Source organism: Lissotriton helveticus, chromosome 4_1 (genome assembly GCF_964261635.1).
Source record: "Lissotriton helveticus chromosome 4_1, aLisHel1.1, whole genome shotgun sequence".
NCBI classification, from domain to species: Eukaryota; Metazoa; Chordata; class Amphibia; order Caudata; family Salamandridae; genus Lissotriton; species Lissotriton helveticus.
In genome coordinates, this window is record NC_136063.1 from 1,850,088,522 (window position 1) to 1,850,106,474 (window position 17,953).

At 46.8% G+C, this 17,953-nt stretch overlaps 1 protein-coding gene across 9 annotated transcripts in view; it reads right to left on the bottom strand.

Moving 5' to 3' along the window:
• Window positions 1–17,953, bottom strand: part of LOC144829392 (uncharacterized) — a 392,836-nt gene that overhangs the window by 172,271 nt on the left and 202,612 nt on the right. Inside the window, exon 4 of one of the 9 annotated variants that reach the window (XM_078688507.1) lies at window positions 14,732–14,872. The exons of the other annotated variants lie outside the window; for them this stretch is intronic. Within the exon in view, the coding sequence (XP_078544633.1) occupies window positions 14,858–14,872 (15 nt within the window). The 3' untranslated portion in view covers window positions 14,732–14,857. The remainder of the gene's footprint in view (window positions 1–14,731; window positions 14,873–17,953) is intronic. 9 annotated transcript variants of the gene reach the window in all.

Genomic DNA, 17,953 nt, shown 5'->3' on the forward strand with positions numbered 1-17,953 from the left:
CAGAGTGGGCACCGAAGGAACAAAAACCCAGGGCATCACAACCTCACAAATACCGCTCCATCCATTAACAAGGGCAAAATGGGCACTGAATATATACTGCCCCTGGGCATTACAACCTTAAAGAGGCGGTGCTTGTATTAAGGATAGAGCAGGCACACAAACAATAATGACTCGTTCATCACACCGCACACCCCCTGTCCCAATAATAAGGATAGAGCAGGCATGGCAGAAACACGGAACCCACATCTCTAAAACACTGCCCCAGTAACAAGGATGTGACAGTCACACAATGCCCCGACTATCATGGAATCGGGCTCAACCCCCACCCCTTTGTGACTTTACCTTAATCAAAGAACATCCCCAGAGTCTCGCTCACCATAATAATAACCGGGTCACGGCCACATAACAAGAGAACACATTCCCAGTTGTTAGAATTGAGGCCCTATGACTTCTGAATTCCAAAGAGTCTCTAACCCGGCTTTCTCACAGTAGCCATAATATTCACATTTTTCAATCATATAAGCCTTCGGAAAAAGATAAATTCAACAGCGACCGCTCAATCTGTGTTAAGTATTGGGGGAAACGGCTTATATACACACTGGCCTCTTTATGTTCTCAGTTCATTTGTCACATGTTTCTGGCGCGTTTGTTTTACTTTGAGTTATGTCAATATTAGACACTTTCCTGTTAATTTGGGTTTCTGCAAGTACGAATTGCATACAGTCATCACTCGGGTCATCCCACGTTTCCTCTGCTGCCTAACCTTCTGCAAGTTTCTCCTCAGCTCAGACCTTTGATGTCCCGCATCACTGTATTTATTTATTTATTTATGCAGTTTTTATATAGCGCGGACTTTACCCGAAGGTGTCAGAGCGCTTCACAATAGGAACAGAACTGATACAAGAGAACATTACAAGTGAACAAATCACAAAAGCAAAAGTTACATTACATGAGGCAAAAGTGACAATCGCGAGCAAACAAAATACAAGAGGTAGCAAACGGTGCATTACAGGAGGAAAAAGTGACATGTGTCCAGGTTACAAAAGCGTACAAAGTACAAGTTAGAGGTATAATGCTGCAATAAATGGAGGACACTCAAACACAAGAACAAACGTTACGTAGGCAATGGTGGCACTGTAGTCCCACTACACGCCTGTCTGTGCGCATCAGCTATAAATTGTGATTCTTGGCTGTAACTTCAAAGGCGTGATCTAAAATAAAGTACGAGGCAGAGCTACGTTATAAAATATGAATGTTGGTGTCCACCGAAATGAAGAATTACACAACGGTTTCATTCTGAGTCGGAGGTCACGGTGAGTACGTCAAAGGGAACTCGAGGGTTGGGGGGGCCCGTCCTTAGCATCTTTATGAAGATGATATTGCTGAGTTGCTCGCGGTGTCACGGGCAGTTACAAAGCTGCACCAGGGCACACAGAGTTCGCCACAATTATACGGTGGTTTTTGGTCCATACATGCCCTTATTACCCTGACCGTGGCTTCATTCAGGGTTTCAGCAGTTTCTAAGAACGTCTTACTACTGTTAGCTATACGCCATGGGTCCCTCGCTACCTAAGCTCGTGCTATGTTTTCAACTTGCAGAATCTGGGTCATGTTCTCTCTGTCTCGGGTGGGTGGGGGTGGAAATGGGGTAATCGACTCGTCGCGGGGGGAGGCGGGAGGGGTTTAATGAAAATAAATATCAAACAAAACTTACCGCCCTGCGCCAGCTTCTGGATGGGTCCCGTCCCGACTCCCGCCGTCGTGCCACGCGCGGTGACGTTCCGACAGCGTAGGGGAAATGGCCAATCACCACGACATGGCTGGATATAGCCATATGTGATTGGCCGCATAGTGCGGCCCTCAGCAGAAGAGCAGACAGCAGACAACACCCACGCACGGCACCATCCTGCTGCAGCAGCCAATCCTGGCGCAGCGTTAACAGGACCACTGCACCAGGATTGGCTACGAGCAGGATACTAATCTGCCCATAATTAGACCGGGGCCCCGGGTCCCTGCCTGTGTCTCTAAGTGCTATAGGGGGGGGGGAGGGAGAAGGTCTACAGTACGCATGCGCGAGCCAGTCAAAATATTGAGTACTCCTGGATTTCACATGCGCAGTGTCACCCTCGCTATTCTGCTCTGGCTGCCTGTGCGCTGCCTGTCACTCTATGTCGCAGTCCCGCCCCCCACGGCCCACTTCCTTATGCGATGCCCGATTCTGTCGGGCTTGTCCCGGGGCCGGTAGCGCGCAGTGCGGGTGCCTGTCAGTGCGTGCTCAGATTTATTTAAAAATCCTTTTTTAATTCATGTTGGCAGTGCGCGGTCGTCCATGGCTAGTGGGGCAACGCCCCAACGCCCCCAATGGACGCACCGCCGCTTCACAATAGAAACAGTAATGATACATGAGGAGAAAATTACAAGTGAGCAAATTACAAAAGCAAACTTACATGAGGTAAAAGGGACAATTGTGAGCAAACAAAATACATGAAGTAGCAAACGGTGCAATACAGGAGGAAAAAGTGACGTGTGAAGGTTACAAGAGAAAACAAAGTACAATTAGATGTTTAATACTGCAATATATGGCAGACACTCAAGCACAAGAACATTACATAGGTAATGGTGGCACTTGTGCAAGTATCGAAAGCAAACAAAACACGCTTGCAGGCGGCATCCGGCAGCAGCATGGTGGACTCGGAGAGCACACTGCAGCTCCAATGCACCGAGGAGAAGTGAATGCTGAGCATGGTTCAGCCAACTGGATAGCGTTGTTGCACCACATGACCACTGACCAACGAAGGTCCAGGGTGGCCTAGTCAGTACACCCGGCGGGAGGGTTCGATGCAACCCCCGGTGAAGCAAGGCATGGGATGCAACGTCCCTCATCAGCAGAACGGTTGGGAGGGCACGGTTTGGCCCCTCACCACGCAACGGAACAACGTGCATTTGTAAGGCAAGATGTGCGCCAAAATTGACAGGCAGCACAGTATGTGAAAGGCTTAGGGGGCATGGAGGCAAAGGAGGAGACATTGCTGGATTATGAGGAGAGTTTGGAAGAAGGCAAATTGCTGGATGATGATGATACACCTCAGGCAGAGGTGGTGGCAACAGGGGGTGGGACAGGTGGGGGGACTCTGATAATTATGTGTATAATGTTTTAAAGAAATTCAGGTGCTGGTCGGCAAAGGTATGGAGGACACCATGTGTTCGGGAGAGAATGGGACAGCTTGCGAGTCGGCAGGCTCCAGAGCAGGCACCGACTTTGGCATCAGGTAAGATTTCGGAGGATGTGGCAAAAGCCTCCAGGATGGTGTCAATTTGAGTGGATGCAAGAGACATGCTGGAGGGCAAGGAAACTAGGCTGAGGAAGGGCCTTGTAGGAAAGTAGGATCTGCTTTTATGGTTATCCCCACTTTTTGCCTGGTGTTATGCTGTTTCTGACTAGTCTGACTGGGATTCTGCTAATCAGGACCCCAGTCTCTGTGATTTCGCCCCTAAATTGGCTATGGTAAGTAATTAGGTACCCCCCAGATTGGCTACTGGTGTACCCTTATAAGTCCCCAGTATATGGTACCAAGGGCAGAGGTACACCAGAGGTCTCCCATGGGCTGAAGCATGTATTATGCCACCCATGAGAGACAACTCAAATTGTGACTCCACGCCTGCCATTGCAGCCTGTGTAAGCTGGTGCTAGCACCACTTACGACAGATATAGGTCACCCTATATCTGAGGTCACTGCACTTAAATCCTATAAGTCACCCCTATAATCCTGAAGGCAGGGTGTTGGTTCTAAAGGCGAGGGTGCCCCTGCTTGAGCAGGGCACTCCTACAACCTTTGGAGTCCATTCTCCCAGGTTGTAAGTGCATTAGCCATTACGACATATAGAGCGGCCATGCTCCATTCAGTGATGATCATCTCTAAACTGGCTGTAATGAACCCTGTCATGTTTGGTATCAAACTTGTTGGAATCATACCCCCACACCGTAAATGGCGTGGGAAGTATGAGAGGTAGGATTCCATGCACTTTAAAGCTCCTCTGGGAGGCCCTCCGTGCTCCCCATACCAGTCTTCCATAACCGGACAGCAAGCTAGGGCTGCTGCAGACCAGAGACATTTTTCTGCCCTCCTCCTGCTGAACCAAGCTCGAGCAGGGAAAGGCAGAATACTAGATATCCTGTCACAGGGAGGTGAGACCACCTCCCAGACAAGGTTTAGTGTATTGGGGCAGGATGGAGGCGCTTGCTAGCACCACTGAGACTGCTTGAAGGGCACATTTGGTGCCCTCCTTGCATACTCCAGTTCAAACCAGTTCAAGGAGTCTTCCAAGGCCTGTGGATATTCAAGACACCTCAAGGAATCTCACTTGAAGCAAAGGAGTCCCTTCCCTGCATCTGCAGGCACCGCAACCAAGCAGACCGGTCTGCTGCTCCTGGGCTCCCATGGACTCCGAAAGGCTCAGCAACACAGGCAGTGGTTCTATAACTCCCTTGAGGCCTGCACTGTCTTCTCGACGAGTTTGAGGCCAGTATCCCTCGTCGGAACCGCAGGAACCAAACCATTGTGCACAGTATCAACTTGCTGTTGTCAAGGCTTGTTGGTTCTCTTCAACAGAGATCTTCGGGCTCCAAGAAGCTCCTGCCTCAAGCATCTGTTACGACCAATATCTTTGTCCTCACTGCATCTCTTGCACCGTGGTCCTGCATCCTTGGTGAGCTGTTTGAGGTCCTCTTGCGACTCCTGTGCCTCCAGCCTATGGATCTCTCAAGGGTCTTCTTTGACTCCTGTGGGCTTCCCTGATTACCTGGGGTTTTAGTCCGACTCCCCTGCTTGTGGTGAGTCACTTGGCCCTTGCTGGTCCCAACTCTGCAACTTTTTTGCTTGCCACATTGTTTGTGGTTGCCAAGGCTTGTTGGTGCTCCCGATGGACACAGACCCTTCAGCTCTCGTCATCCGGCGTGGAACAGCTCGTGAACGACTCCTGGTCTTCCACAACGTCGCCTGGTCCACACAGCTGCAGCTCCAAGGACGTCAACAAATCTCCTGCATCACCTGACATCGGTTAGCATTCGTCTCTCTTGCCTCCTGGTCACTCCTGAGTGGCATAGACTCTGTCCCCTTTGCTTGCAGGTACTCCTCAACTTGAATAGACCTTTGGATTCCACCCGACACTTACAGCTTCTTCATAAGCAGCATCTTCCTGAAGTCTTCCTTTGAGGTTTCGAGGGTGGTTTCAGACACCACTTCACACTTATGCACCCGGCTTCCCTGGTGAATGTATCCTGGTTTCTAGGGTATCCACGGGTGGGGTGGCTGTCCAACCTACTGTCTTCCACTGGGTTTCCTCAGGGTCCACTGGAAAGGGTCCTTTTTTAAAATTGCAACCGCGACTTACCCATTGACTTGAATTGAGTACGCAGTCGTGTTCCAACACTGCACACGGCCTCTGTGGGGTTCCTGGCTACTTACCTTGGGTGGTTCCTTGGGTCCCTAACACTTCTACGTCTTCTTGGTACAGTCTTGACTCGGGTCGCGATTCTCATCCCTCTATTTTAGTACATGGTTTGGTCTTCCCCCGGGTGACCACTGTGTATTCGTGCTACTTACCTGTTTTTATTACAAAGTATTACGTACATTGTGTTATATCTCCAGGTAGGAGATATCATTGTGTGATAAATTAAACCATGTCCCTGAGCACACACTGTAATATAAACAAGCATTTGACATAGCCATAGGTCTCGCTTTTGGGACCTTCTAACTATTTAGTTATGCAGCACAATATCCTTGGTGCAACAACATCAACTGTTGCGTGGCTAAACACTTATAAGGTCCCAAAGGCGAGACCTATTGGCTATGCCAATGCTTGTTATTTTTTGTTCTTTGGGGAAACCAGGCTAGTGCCGGGAGGGTCAAGGGTGAGTGGCAGGGAGGTGAGGAGTGAATGCCGGGAGGGACAAGGGTGACTGTCAGGCCATGGGGGTGAAGGGTAAGTGCCAGAGAGCTGAGGAGTGAGTGCCAGGGAGATGAGACGTAAGAGTCAGGAGGGTCAAGGGTGAGTGCCAGGGAGGTGAAGGGTGAGTGCCGAGAAGGGGGAAGTATGAATGCCAGGGGTGAGGGGTAGCTGCCAGGCCAGAGGGGTGAAGTGCTAGTGCCACGGAGGTGAAGGTTGAGTGCCAGTTCAGGTGGAAGAAGGGCTCGTGCCAGGGAGATGAAGGTTGAGTACCATGGAGGTGAGGCGTAAGAGTCAGGAGGGTTAAGGGTGAGTGCCAGGGAGGGGAAGGGTGAGTGGAAGGGGCGAAGGTTAGCTGCCAGGCCAGGGGGATGAAGGGCTCGTGCCATGGAGGTGAAGGGTGAGTGCCAAGGGGTCGAGTAGTGAATGCCAGGAGGGACATGGGTGAGTGTCAGGGAGGTGACAGTTGAGTGTCACGCAGAGTCAATGCTGAGTGCCAGAGAGGGAGAAGGTTGAGTGCCAGGTGCAAGGAGTGACTGCCAGACCTGAGGGGTGAAGGGTGAGTGCCAGGGAGGTGAGAGGTGAGTGACAGACTGCAAACAGTAGTTAGCTGGGGTCGAGAAGGAGGTGTGGAGATCGTCACCCAGTGTGTGCCAGGCTGGGACGCACCAGTGCCAGGCCAGACTTGGGTGGATGCAAGGACCTATGAAAGGCGGGTGCCAAGTCACTCGTAACCTTAGTACAGGAGTGGGGTGCGCAGGAGAGAGTAACATATTCAAACAAGAAACTATTCAAAATCCTGAAAACTCCACTTTATGGTCTTGCAACCTTATGTGGAAAATAATTATCAAATGAATGGGCTTCCGTAGTGGACATGCAGCTTGTTACAGCAACTTATTGAGATAAAGTTTGCATTGCAAATATGCCAAAGCTAACACAATTTGAATTAGTAACGGTAAGATTCGCAATGAACTAGAGACAAGTTAAAAAAGCACCCCAGAATTGAACTGAGGATACAGAATAATAAAAATGGGGGAAATATTGGTCTCCTTTTCACAGTTGTCATCCAAAAAAACAGGGCGTTGTGGAGGACTTGAATTCTGGTGGAATCAGAATGTTTAAAAGAGTCAATTTTTCATAAAACATTTTGTTGTGGTTGTGTGTGTGTATGTGTGTGTGGTTGTGTGGGTGGGTGTGGTTGTTGGTGTGGTTGTGGGTGTGGTTGTGGGTGTGATTGTGGGTGTGGTTGGGTGTGGTTGTGTGTGGTTGTGTGTGTGTGTGTGGTTGTGTGTAGTTGTGATTGTGTGTGTGTGTGGTTGTGTGTGTATGTGTGGTTGTGTGTGTGTGTGTAGTTGTGTGTGTGGTTGTGTGCGGTTGTGTGTGTGTGTGTTGTTGGGTGTGGTTGTGTGTGTGGTGTGTGTGTGTGGTCGTGTGTGTGTGTGTGTGTGTGGTTTTGTGTGGATATGGTTGTGTGTGTGTTGTTGGGTGTGGTTGTGTGTGGGGTGTGTGTGTGGTCGTGTGTGTGTGTGGTTGTGTGTGGATGTGATTGTGTGTGTGCAGTTGTGTGTGGTTGTGGGTGTGGGTTTGGTTGTGGGTGTGGTTGTAGCTGTGTGTGTGGTTGTGTTTGGTTGTGTGTGTGTGTGGTTGTGTGTGTGATTGTGTGTGTGTGATTGTCTGTGTGTGTGGTTGTGTGTGTGGTTGCATGTGTGTGGTTGTGTGTGTGGTTGTGTGTGTGTGCTGTGTGTGTGTGTGGTATTGTGTATGGTTGTGTGTGGGTGTGTGTGTGTTTGTGGTTTTGGGTGTTTGTGTGTGTGGTTGTGTGTGTGTGGTTGTGTGTTTGTGGTTGTGTGTGGTTGTGGTTGTGTGTGTGGTTGTGTGTGTGTGGTTGTGTGTGTGGTTGTGTGTGGCTGTGTGTGTTTGGTTGTGTGTGTGGTTGTGTGTGTTGTGGGTGTGTGTGTGGTATTGTGTGTGGTTGTGTGTGTAGTTGTGTGTGTGTGTGTGTGTGGTTGTGTGTGGTTGTGTGTGTGGTTGTGTGTTGTGCGTGTGGTTGTGTGTGTGTGGTTGTGTGTGGTTGTGGTTGTGTGTGTGGTTGTATGTGTGTGGTTGTGTGTGTGATTGTGTGTGGCTGTGTGTGTTTGGTTGTGTGTGTGGTTGTGTGTGTTGTGGGTGTGTGTGTGGTATTGTGTGTGGTTGTGTGTGGTTGTGTGTGTGGTTGTGTGTGTGTGGTTGTGTGTGGTTGTGCGTTGTGGGTGTGGTTGTGGGTGAGGTTGTGCGTGTGGTTGTGTGTGTGTGGTTGTGGGTGTGGTTGTGTGTGTGGGTGGTTATGTGTGTGGGTGTGGTTGTGTGTGTTTGTGTGTGTTTGTGTGTGGTTGTGGCTGTGTCTGGTTGTGTGTGTGGTTGCGTGTGGATGTTGTGTGTGGTTGTGTGTGTGTTTGTGGTGTGGTTGTGTGTGGTTGTGTGTGGTTGAGTGTGTGGTTGTGGTTGTGTGTGTGGATGTGTGTGTAGTTGTGTGTGTGGTTGTGTGTGTGTGTGGTTGTGTTTGTGTGGTTGTGTGTGTGGTTGGGTGGGTGTGGTTGGGTGGGTGGTTGTGTGTGTGGATTTGGTTGTGTGTGTGTGTGTTGTGTGTGTGGTTGTGTGTGTGTGGTTGTGTGTGCTGTGTGTGTGTGTGGTTGTGTGTGTGTGATTGTGTGGGTGTGTTTGTGTGTGTGGGTGTTGTGTGTGTGTGTTTGTGTGTGTGTGGTTGTGTATATGTGTGTGTGTGTGTGTGGTTGTGTGAGTGTCGTTGTGTGTTTGTGGTTGGGTGTGTTTGTGTGTGTTTGTGTGGTTGTGTGGATGTGTGTGTGGTTGTGTGTGTGGTTGTTGTGTGTGTGGGTGGTTGTGTCTGTGGGTGTGTGGTTGTGTGTGGTTGTGTGTGGTTGTGTGTGTGGTTGTGGTTGTGTGTGTGGTTGTGTGTGTAGTTGTGTGTGTAGTTGTGTGTGTGTGGTTGTGTGTGTGGTTGTGTGTGTGTGTGTGTGGTTGTGGGTTTGGTTGTGTGTGTGTGGTTGTATGTCTGGTTGTGTGTGTGGGTGTGGTTATGTGTGTGGTTGTGTGGTTGTGTGGTTGTGGTTGTGTGTGTGGTTGTGTGTGGTTTTGTGTGTGGTTGTGTGTGTGTGGTTGTGTGTGTGTGGTTGTGTGTGTGTGTGGATGTGTGTGCGGTTGTGTGTGTGGTTGTGTGTGTTGTTGTGGGTGTGGTTGTGGTGTTGTGTGTGTGGTTGCGTGTGTGTGTGGTTGTGTGTGTGTGTGGTTGTGGGTGTGGCTGGGTGTGGATGTGTGGTTATGTGTGGTTGTGTGTGTATGTGGTTGTGTGTGTGTGTGTGTGGTTGTGTGTGTGGTTGTGGTTGTGTGTAGTTGTGTGTGTGGCTTTGTGTGGTTTTGTGTGTAGTTGTGTGTGGTTGTGTGTGGGTGGTTGTGTGCGTGGTTGTGTGTGTGTGGTTGGTTGTAGTTGTGTGTGTGGTTGTGTGTGTGTGTGGTTGTGTGTGTGGTTGTGTGTGTGGTTGTGTGTGTGTGGTTGTGGGTGTGGTTGTGTGTGGTTGTGCTTTTGTGTTTGGTTGTGTGTGTAGTTGTGTGTGTTTGTTTGTGTGTGGTTTTGTATGGATGATTGTGTGGTTGTGTGTGTGTGTGGTTGTGTGGTTGTGTGTGTGTGTGTGGTTGTGTGTGTGGTTGTGTGTGTGTGGTTGTGTGTGCAGTTGTGTGTGTGGTTGTGTGGGTGTGTGGTTGTGTGTGCGTGTGTGTGGTGTGTGTGTGTGTGTGGTTGTGTGTGGTTGAGTGTCTGGTTGTGTGTGGGTGTGTGGTTGTATGTGTGGTTGTGTGTGTGGTTGTGTGTGTGGTTGTGTGTGTTTGTGTGTGTGGTTGTGTGTGGTTGTGTGTGTGGTTCTGTTTGGTTGTGTGTGTAGTTGTGCATGTGTGTGGTTGTGTGTGTAGTTGTGTGGTTGGGTGTGGTTGTATGGTTGTGTGTGGTTGTGTGTGTGGTTGTGTGTGGTTGGTTGTGTGTGGTTGTGTGTGGTTGTGTGTGTGGTTGTGTGTAGTTGTGTGTGTGATTGTGTGTGTAGTTGTGTGTGTTTGGTTGTGTGTGTGTTTGGTTGTGTGGTGTGTGTGTGTGGTTGTGTGTGTGGTTGTGTGTGTGGGTGTGTGTGGGTAGTTGTGTGTGTATGTGGTTGTGGTTGTGTGTGTGGTTGTGCGTGTGGTGGTTGTGTGTGTGTGTGTAGTTGTGTGTGTGGTTGTGTAGTTGTGTGTGTGGTTGTGGGTGTGGAAATAAAAACAAGCAACCTAATGACCCGTGACGGAGGAGACAGATGGCGGCTGCGCGCGTGCACACTCGCGTGAACGTAAGCGCTAGACCAGCCAGTAGCACTTTGAAACCTAACCTACTAAATGTCTGCGCTGGCTCAGCGAGACTTAAAAAGCCCACAGTTTAATGGGTTATTACAAAAATGCAATCAATATTTGTTGTTTCTTTTTATTTTCTAAGGGGTGCTAAGACGGAGAGAGGCCATGTGGATATTACGTCTTAATGCCGTCTTAATGCCGTGGGTTTGAACTCAGACCAGGAATTGCAATACTTCCGTACAATTTCTGCATTTGAATACAAAATAGTCTCTTTACCCTGCTAAGTATTAAATTACTGCAACTGTTGTACACAAGGAGACATACTTAAAATGAATTCACATCAGGTTTATGCATTACAATACTAAAAAGTCACTTAAACGTACAAACAGTAACAATGGAGGAGACAAGATTTTTTTGTGTTGTCATCAACTGAATGTTTAGATGAAATGCATTATGAGGAATGACATGCATCATCACTATGGCTTAGATGAGTAAATATTATGTCGATCAGATTGTATAATTTTGGTTTGGACAAAGATATCTACGAATCCAGTAAAAATAAATTGAAGTTATGATATCGGAATACTACATGATAGTAATAATTTAAAACAACAGTAAGTTGAATCTGATGGGACGTGGCAATAATAGGATATTCAATTTTTTTGTATTAATCTCAATTTTCCCAATGGGGGAGATACGAAGATACACACTTAGCACATTGACATCGAACATTAGCTATATACAAGAAGGATTATAATAATTTCTAATAAAATGTCAAATGTACGTATATAACATTTAAATTATGAGATACTGCATTGGATTTTGAAGTAATGGCAGTTAGAGATGGCAGTTTATAGAAATTGAGGCACTAAATGGGTGTGCGTTCCAGTTTTCCAAACTTGTGGCCATTAAAAGATGATGGGGGTCTAAGGTTTTACTTCCTTGTTTAGTCGAAGAAGGACAGCACTAAATGGATTTGCATTCTAGTTTTTCAAAGTTTTTGGTACGTAAAAAAATAAACAAAATGATGGTGTTAAAGATTTCACTTCTGCTTGAGTCAAAGAAGGACAGCGCTCGGGACACACAGAAGCGTGTCCGCGCAAGCGTACTCACCTGCAGGTAAGCACTCACTTCAGAAACAATCTGATGCTACCCTAGACAATAAGAAATGAATATAAGGATTTTGAATAATGTTGAACATTTATTTCAAGAGACAAACACACTACGGAGGAAATACTATTGAAAAAAGAAAATCTTTGGATACAATTGGGTACACGAAAGGGGCAATCACATGAGCCTAGAACATTGGATTTTTAGAATTTATTTATTTATTTATTTATTTTCGAGATTTTTATTGCGCATACAAATACCCGAAGGTGTCTCGGCGCATGTGGAGGCTAAAACGATCAGACAGCAACTTACTGGTTAAACAACCATGTTTTTAAGAGCCTACGAAAGCTCATCAGATTGGGGGCAGTTTTAATCGCCAATGGCAATAGATTCCAAAGTTTGGGTGTAGCCACCAGAAAGCGCCTGTCTCCCCAGGTAGCAGTTCTTGTACGAGGCACTGGAAGGAGGCAGGTGTTGGCAGATCTAAGCTGCCTCTTGGGGGTGTACAGCTGAAACGCTTCTATCAGGAACTTAGGTCCGACGCCATGCACTGCCTTATAGGCAATACAGAGGGCCTTAAATTTAATTCGGCTCTCTACTTTTAGCCAGTGCAGATGACGAATGGCGGGAGTAGTGGACTGGCGACGGGGGATGTCAAGAAGAATCCTTGCAGCCGCATTCTGTATGGACTGCAGCTTCGATAGAACAAGTTTTTGAGTATTTAGAAAGAGGGTGTTCCCGTAGTCAATTTTTGAAAATACTAGGGTGGAAACCAGGGTCTTCCCAGCTGAAGTAGGGAGGTAAGGCAGTAATTTTTTGATTTTCTTTAAAATAAAGAACGCAGATGACACAACCTTGTTGACGTGAAGGCTGAATGACAACTTGCTATCAAAAATAACTCCCAGATTTCTAGCCTTTTCTACCGGGATGGGTGGAGAACCCAGCTGGACAGGCCACCAGATGGAGGACCATTCCGGAGAAAGCTTGCCGAAAGTCATGATCTCGGTCTTGTCCGAGTTAAGCCTCAGACAATTGGAGGCCATCCAAGTACTAACAGCAAGCATGGCCTTTTGGAAGTTAGCTGCCACCACTGGGCCGTCCTTGTGGATTGCCAGGACCAGTTGGGTGTCATCTGCGTAGGATGTAAGTCGCAATCCATGGGCCTTTATTACCCTCGCTAAGTCCGCTACGTAGATATTAAATAGCGTGGGACTTAGCGAGGAGCCCTGTGGGACTCCACAAGGTAGTGCAGAGACAGGAGAGTAGAAATCACCCAACTTCACTGTCTGGGTACGGTTGGCCAGGAAAGATGAAATAAGATCCCTGGCCATACCGTTTATCCCCAGGGCTGCGACACGGTCGACCAAAATAGCATGGTCGACCGTGTCGAAGGCTGCAGACAAATCCAGGAGAATCAGGACGGCCACACCTCCCTGGTCCATGATGGCTCCAATCTCATCTGAGGCCTTTATTAAAGCGGTCTCGGTTCCATGCCCTTTCCTGAAACCAAACTGCGTTTCGTCGAGAAGTTGGTGAGTGTCGACGAACTCTGAGAGTTGTTTGTTCATCAAAGATTCGCATATTTTGGCAGGAAAGGGGAGACACGCAATAGGTCTATAACTGGCCACAGCTGTGGGATCCAAAGAGGGTTTTTTCAAAAGAGGTTTTCGGAGTGATTTCGATTGGTTGACAGACACGGGTGAGACATGATCATATTTATATTTTTATGGTTGAGTCGTGGGGATAGGATCACTTGTCCTGATCAACCTTAGGTATACAGGATGGGGGGGGGGGTTGAAGTCCCAATATTAAGACCCTCAGGCACGTGATGGGTGTGGTGGTGTCTTAAGCGGTATATCTTGATTCTCCGCTTATAATTCACGTGTGTGCATAATCATTAGGTCTATTAGGTTATGCAGCCTCCACCAGGAGGTTGTTACCCAAGGTTGGTGCAGTAGTGAGCCAGAAATAAAGAATTCGTTAAAAAACCGAAAACCAGGGAGTCAAAATTTTTTATTAGGTCTGGTTTCGGGTCTGGTAAGCTCAATTATAGTGCATCTTGTTAACTGGATAATGAGTTGTAGTTGCACTTTGAGTATCGAATAATAAAAATAAAAACTGGTGACAGGAAGTTAAAAATTGGTCGACATGTTTCTGCCTCAATAGCCTGTGTTCTAGGACTTACGGGCATTCATCAGGACCGTGAAGTAACGTGCAAAAAATTGTTAAATATAGTGTCAAGAAGTGAAAGGAAAGAGGTTATTGACCTGTTCCTATGTCTTGGAGGTCTTATGGTACCTCGCGCATTATTTTTGCACACTTCCTTCAGTCGGTAGAGATTTTGGAGCAGGCTATTGCGCCTCGTCCTCAGCTTGCTTGTGTGCGCGCTGCTCTGCTCGTACCGAACCAGTTAACAAGATGCACTATAATTGAGCTTACCAGACCCGAAACCAGACCTAATAAATTTTTTTGACTCCCTGGTTTTCGGTTTTTTAACGAATTCTTTATTTCTGGCTCACTACTGCACCAACCTTGGGTAACAACCTCCTGGTGGAGGCTGCATAACCTAATAGACCTAATGATTATGCACACACGTGAATTATAAGCGGAGAATCAAGATATACCGCTTAAGACACCACCACAGCCATCACGTGCCTGAGGGTCTTAATATTGGGACTTCAACCCCCCCCCCCCCATCCTGTATACCTAAGGTTGATCAGGACAAGTGATCCTTTCTCCTGTGATTAGACTATATCTTTTGGAAAGTGAATGGATCAATATTCCATCTCCCCTACTTCTGATTAGAAGAGAGTCGTGGGGATATACAGACAAATTCAGAACTATAATAGAATGATATTGCTCTCATGGAGAAAAAAGAACAGGACAGGATACTGATATTAGACAGCACCGGGACAGAAGTAAAACAGGTAGCAAGGTAGGCTTTTCTTCAAGTTTGTGAACCAATTAAATCTGTGGTAGTGAGGACGTACTGGAGATGGTGACATCGTATCGTTTTGTATACTTTAGGGTTGGTTGTACTGTATTACAAGAAACTAGAAAAGGTAGGTTGGACACATTAGTGGTGGAACAGGATGGTTTTAGTTGGGTTTTTTCAAATTGACACACAATTTAAATTTCCTCTTTTGGATTATAAAATTCTTGTCACGTCCTATTCGATCCACAACTGAACAGTGATAGAATTTTATTTGTAAACATATTCTATAAGAAAAAATTATGATAATAGAATGATGATATAATTCTATAAGCATGTTAGCATGGGTTTCCACAGATTCACTCCGAAAGTCGTTACCTAATAACAGCACTGTGTCACAGGTGCAATGGGGCTGTGTTATCTAAGCACACTGCAACCAGGATGGTGTTGTTTATTGTATTTTTTAGCCCCGAAGAAGTCGTGGGTTAATCCTGATATGACGAATCACATGTTGGCTGGCTAAAATTAAAACAGAAAATTAAAAAAAAACAAATACTGATTGCATTTTTGTAATAACCTACAAAACTGTGTTTTTTTAAAAAATATTACAGTGTGTGCTCGAGGATATGGTTTAATTTAAGTAAGGCTCATTGTTTTGATTCTATTGGGAGGGTCTGGGGTGATTCCCTCCTCCTTTAGAGCACCACAACATATTATCACGTGGTATATACTAACACGACATAGGTGAGTACCAAATCATTCACCCGTCTAGCATTCACCCCTGATGAGATTGTCTATCAATGTGTGTTAGTGAGGGTCTTATAATAAATACCTATGTTTATAAATACACTGTGTGTTTCTTTTTTACTTAACAGCTGCTCTCCACAGCTACGACTTAGAGAGTTTTTTAAGGTTGTCTAAGACTTCTAAAATCACCCTAAGGGTTGTCTGGATTAGGGCAGGGTGCTACACTTACATAAATGAGCACCATATATAAGCTAGCCTCCTACAAGTCTGTACATAAAAGATACTGGTGTGAGCACAAAGGAGCACAGTGAGGGGGCTAAAGGAGAGTTGGGATTATAATTAGAAACAGGGCATTAGTATGCCATAAGGGGTCACAAAAGGAGATACAGGAGGGCAGCAGGGGGCAATAAGTAAAGATGCAAGAAAGACCAAGGCAGGTGAGAGGAAGTTGGAAGGGAAGACCGATGGGCCCAAAAGTAAAAAGCAAAAGATCAATAAGCTCTAGTATTTGGGGGTGTTCAAACATTAAGGTGCGCATTTAATGCTGGTAACCAAAGAAAAAATCTAGAAGGGAGAATACGTTGATATGCTCAAACTCTTGCACAGATAGTTGAGGACCAAATAGGGGTCAAAGGAGGAGGAGTTATGAGTTATCGAACAGGCTGAAAGTGCCTTTGACCACAGAATACTGAATGGCGGCTCTCTTAATATATATGCCAGCGTATATTGAGAAAACCACCCAGTGAGGTGTGAATCGCTTTTTAAGTACATGGATGTGATAAGGAAGGCCATATCAATTATGAGGGATATATGTGGGCCTAATATGATGATGGGTTCCGGGCACGCATAGTGATGGATTCAGAAACACAATGAGGGAGATAGACTTTGATTTATGGCACTATACTGTGGGGCCGTCTAAGTTCGAGAAGACTATCGTCACTGCCAGTGGGCTGCCGATATTCTACCATCCCTTTTTAGGGGCATCCCACCTGGGGAGGGATGGTGACAACAGGTAAGAGACAGAGTAATCAGCTGTGAGCCTGTTGATATTTTAATAAAGGCTTGTGCACAAGTGACTACTGCGAATTCTCACACCTATGTTCCAAATGTGCAAGAAGACATCCTTTTCCACTGTTATGGTACAGGGGGACACACAGGCACATATAAAGGGCATTGGCAGCAGCAGCAGGGGCCCGCTGGTGCTCAGCAGCATGGACAAATGCCAGGTTTCAGGGGAGGGCGAGGCACACAACGACCTGGGGGCAAGGGCTCTTGCACCAATTAAATTTGACAGGCTGGAATTTTGACTGCAGCAATATGATCAAAAAGAGGATGCTTATTTACTAAGGGAGTGATTCTGCAGAGGGTTCCGACTAGGATACAAGGGCCCAAAGGTGCGCAGGTGGGCAAACAATCTGAAATCAATGAGTGCACACAAACAGGTGGTGAGGGACAAGTTGCATAAAGAGATATAAGAGAGCAGGATGGCTGGCGAATTTGTTGAGTGGTCCATGCCTAATTTGATTGTGTCCCCAATTGGTGTGGTTCCCCAAAAAGAGAAGGGGCAGTTCAGGCTGATGCAGCATCTATCATGGCTAGAGGGAACCTCAGTTGATTACTTTATTCCGGAAGAACAGGTCTCAGTGACATACTCACACTCTTCCTGGTGGAGAAAGTAGGAAATGGGGCACATATGGCCAAGAGAGAAATCAAGTCCGTTTTCAGCTTGCTGCCAGTACACCCAGAAGACTTTCAACTGTTGAGCATTCTATTTGAAGGTAAATGGTTTGTGGACAAAGCTCTACCAATGGGGTGTTATATCACTTATGCTCTCTTTGAGCATTTTAGAACTTTCCAACAGTGGCTATTCTATCGGTGTACAGGACACGAATACGTCACACACTACATGGATGATTTCTTTTTCATGAGTAAGCACAGTTCCACAGACTGCCAGCAGCTGCTGGTAAGTTTTTAGTTGCTCATGGGGGATCTGCGGGTGCCGTTGGCACCAGACAACCCAGTTGTACCCAGTATGGTGCTTTCTTTCTTAGGACTTGAGATCCATTCAGTGGCTATGGAAGCATGCCTTCAAGTGGATAAGAAAATCAGAAAGCATTTGCTTTTGGATTCCATGTTGGCTAAAGCCAAAGTAACGTTTAAGAAGGTACAGGATTTAGGGCATTTTAACTTCACCTGTAGAGTAGTGAGAGCAGGGAGGACTTTCAGTAGGCACCTGAGAATGTCTCTGTCTGGCTTGCCGATGCCAAATCACCATGTGCGGCTGACAGCGGGGGTATTGGAGGATTTACACATGTGGTGTTTTTTCCTGGAATCATTCATTGATGTGCCACTGAAGGCACTTAAGGAAGTGAAGTTGGATGTACAAATTTACTCTGTTGCCGTGGGAGGAGTTGGCTTTGGCTTGCCAATGTTAAATCACCAAGTGCGGCTGACAGCGGAGGGACGAGAGGATTTACTCATGTGGTGTTTTTCCCTGAAATCAATCATTGGTGTGCCACTGAAGGCATTTAAGGAAGTGGAGTTGAATGTACAGATTTACTCTGTTGCGGTGGGAGAAGTTGGCTTTGGTTTGTATTGGCAGGGGAAGTGGTGTGTGGAGGAATGGCCATTAGCATGGAAGCAGGGGGGAGGAGCATTGCCTTTCTGGAAGTGTTTCCCCTGGTGGTACCAGTAACCCTGTGGGGTGGCGGTGTTGGCACACAAGAGGGTCAGGTTTTCATATTGATAACATGGTAGTAGTGCAGATGATGAACTAACAGTCTGCAAGAGATACGCAGGTGTTGAAGGTGCTGAGGGTTTTTGTGTTGAGGTGTCTGAAGTGCCCAAAGTGGA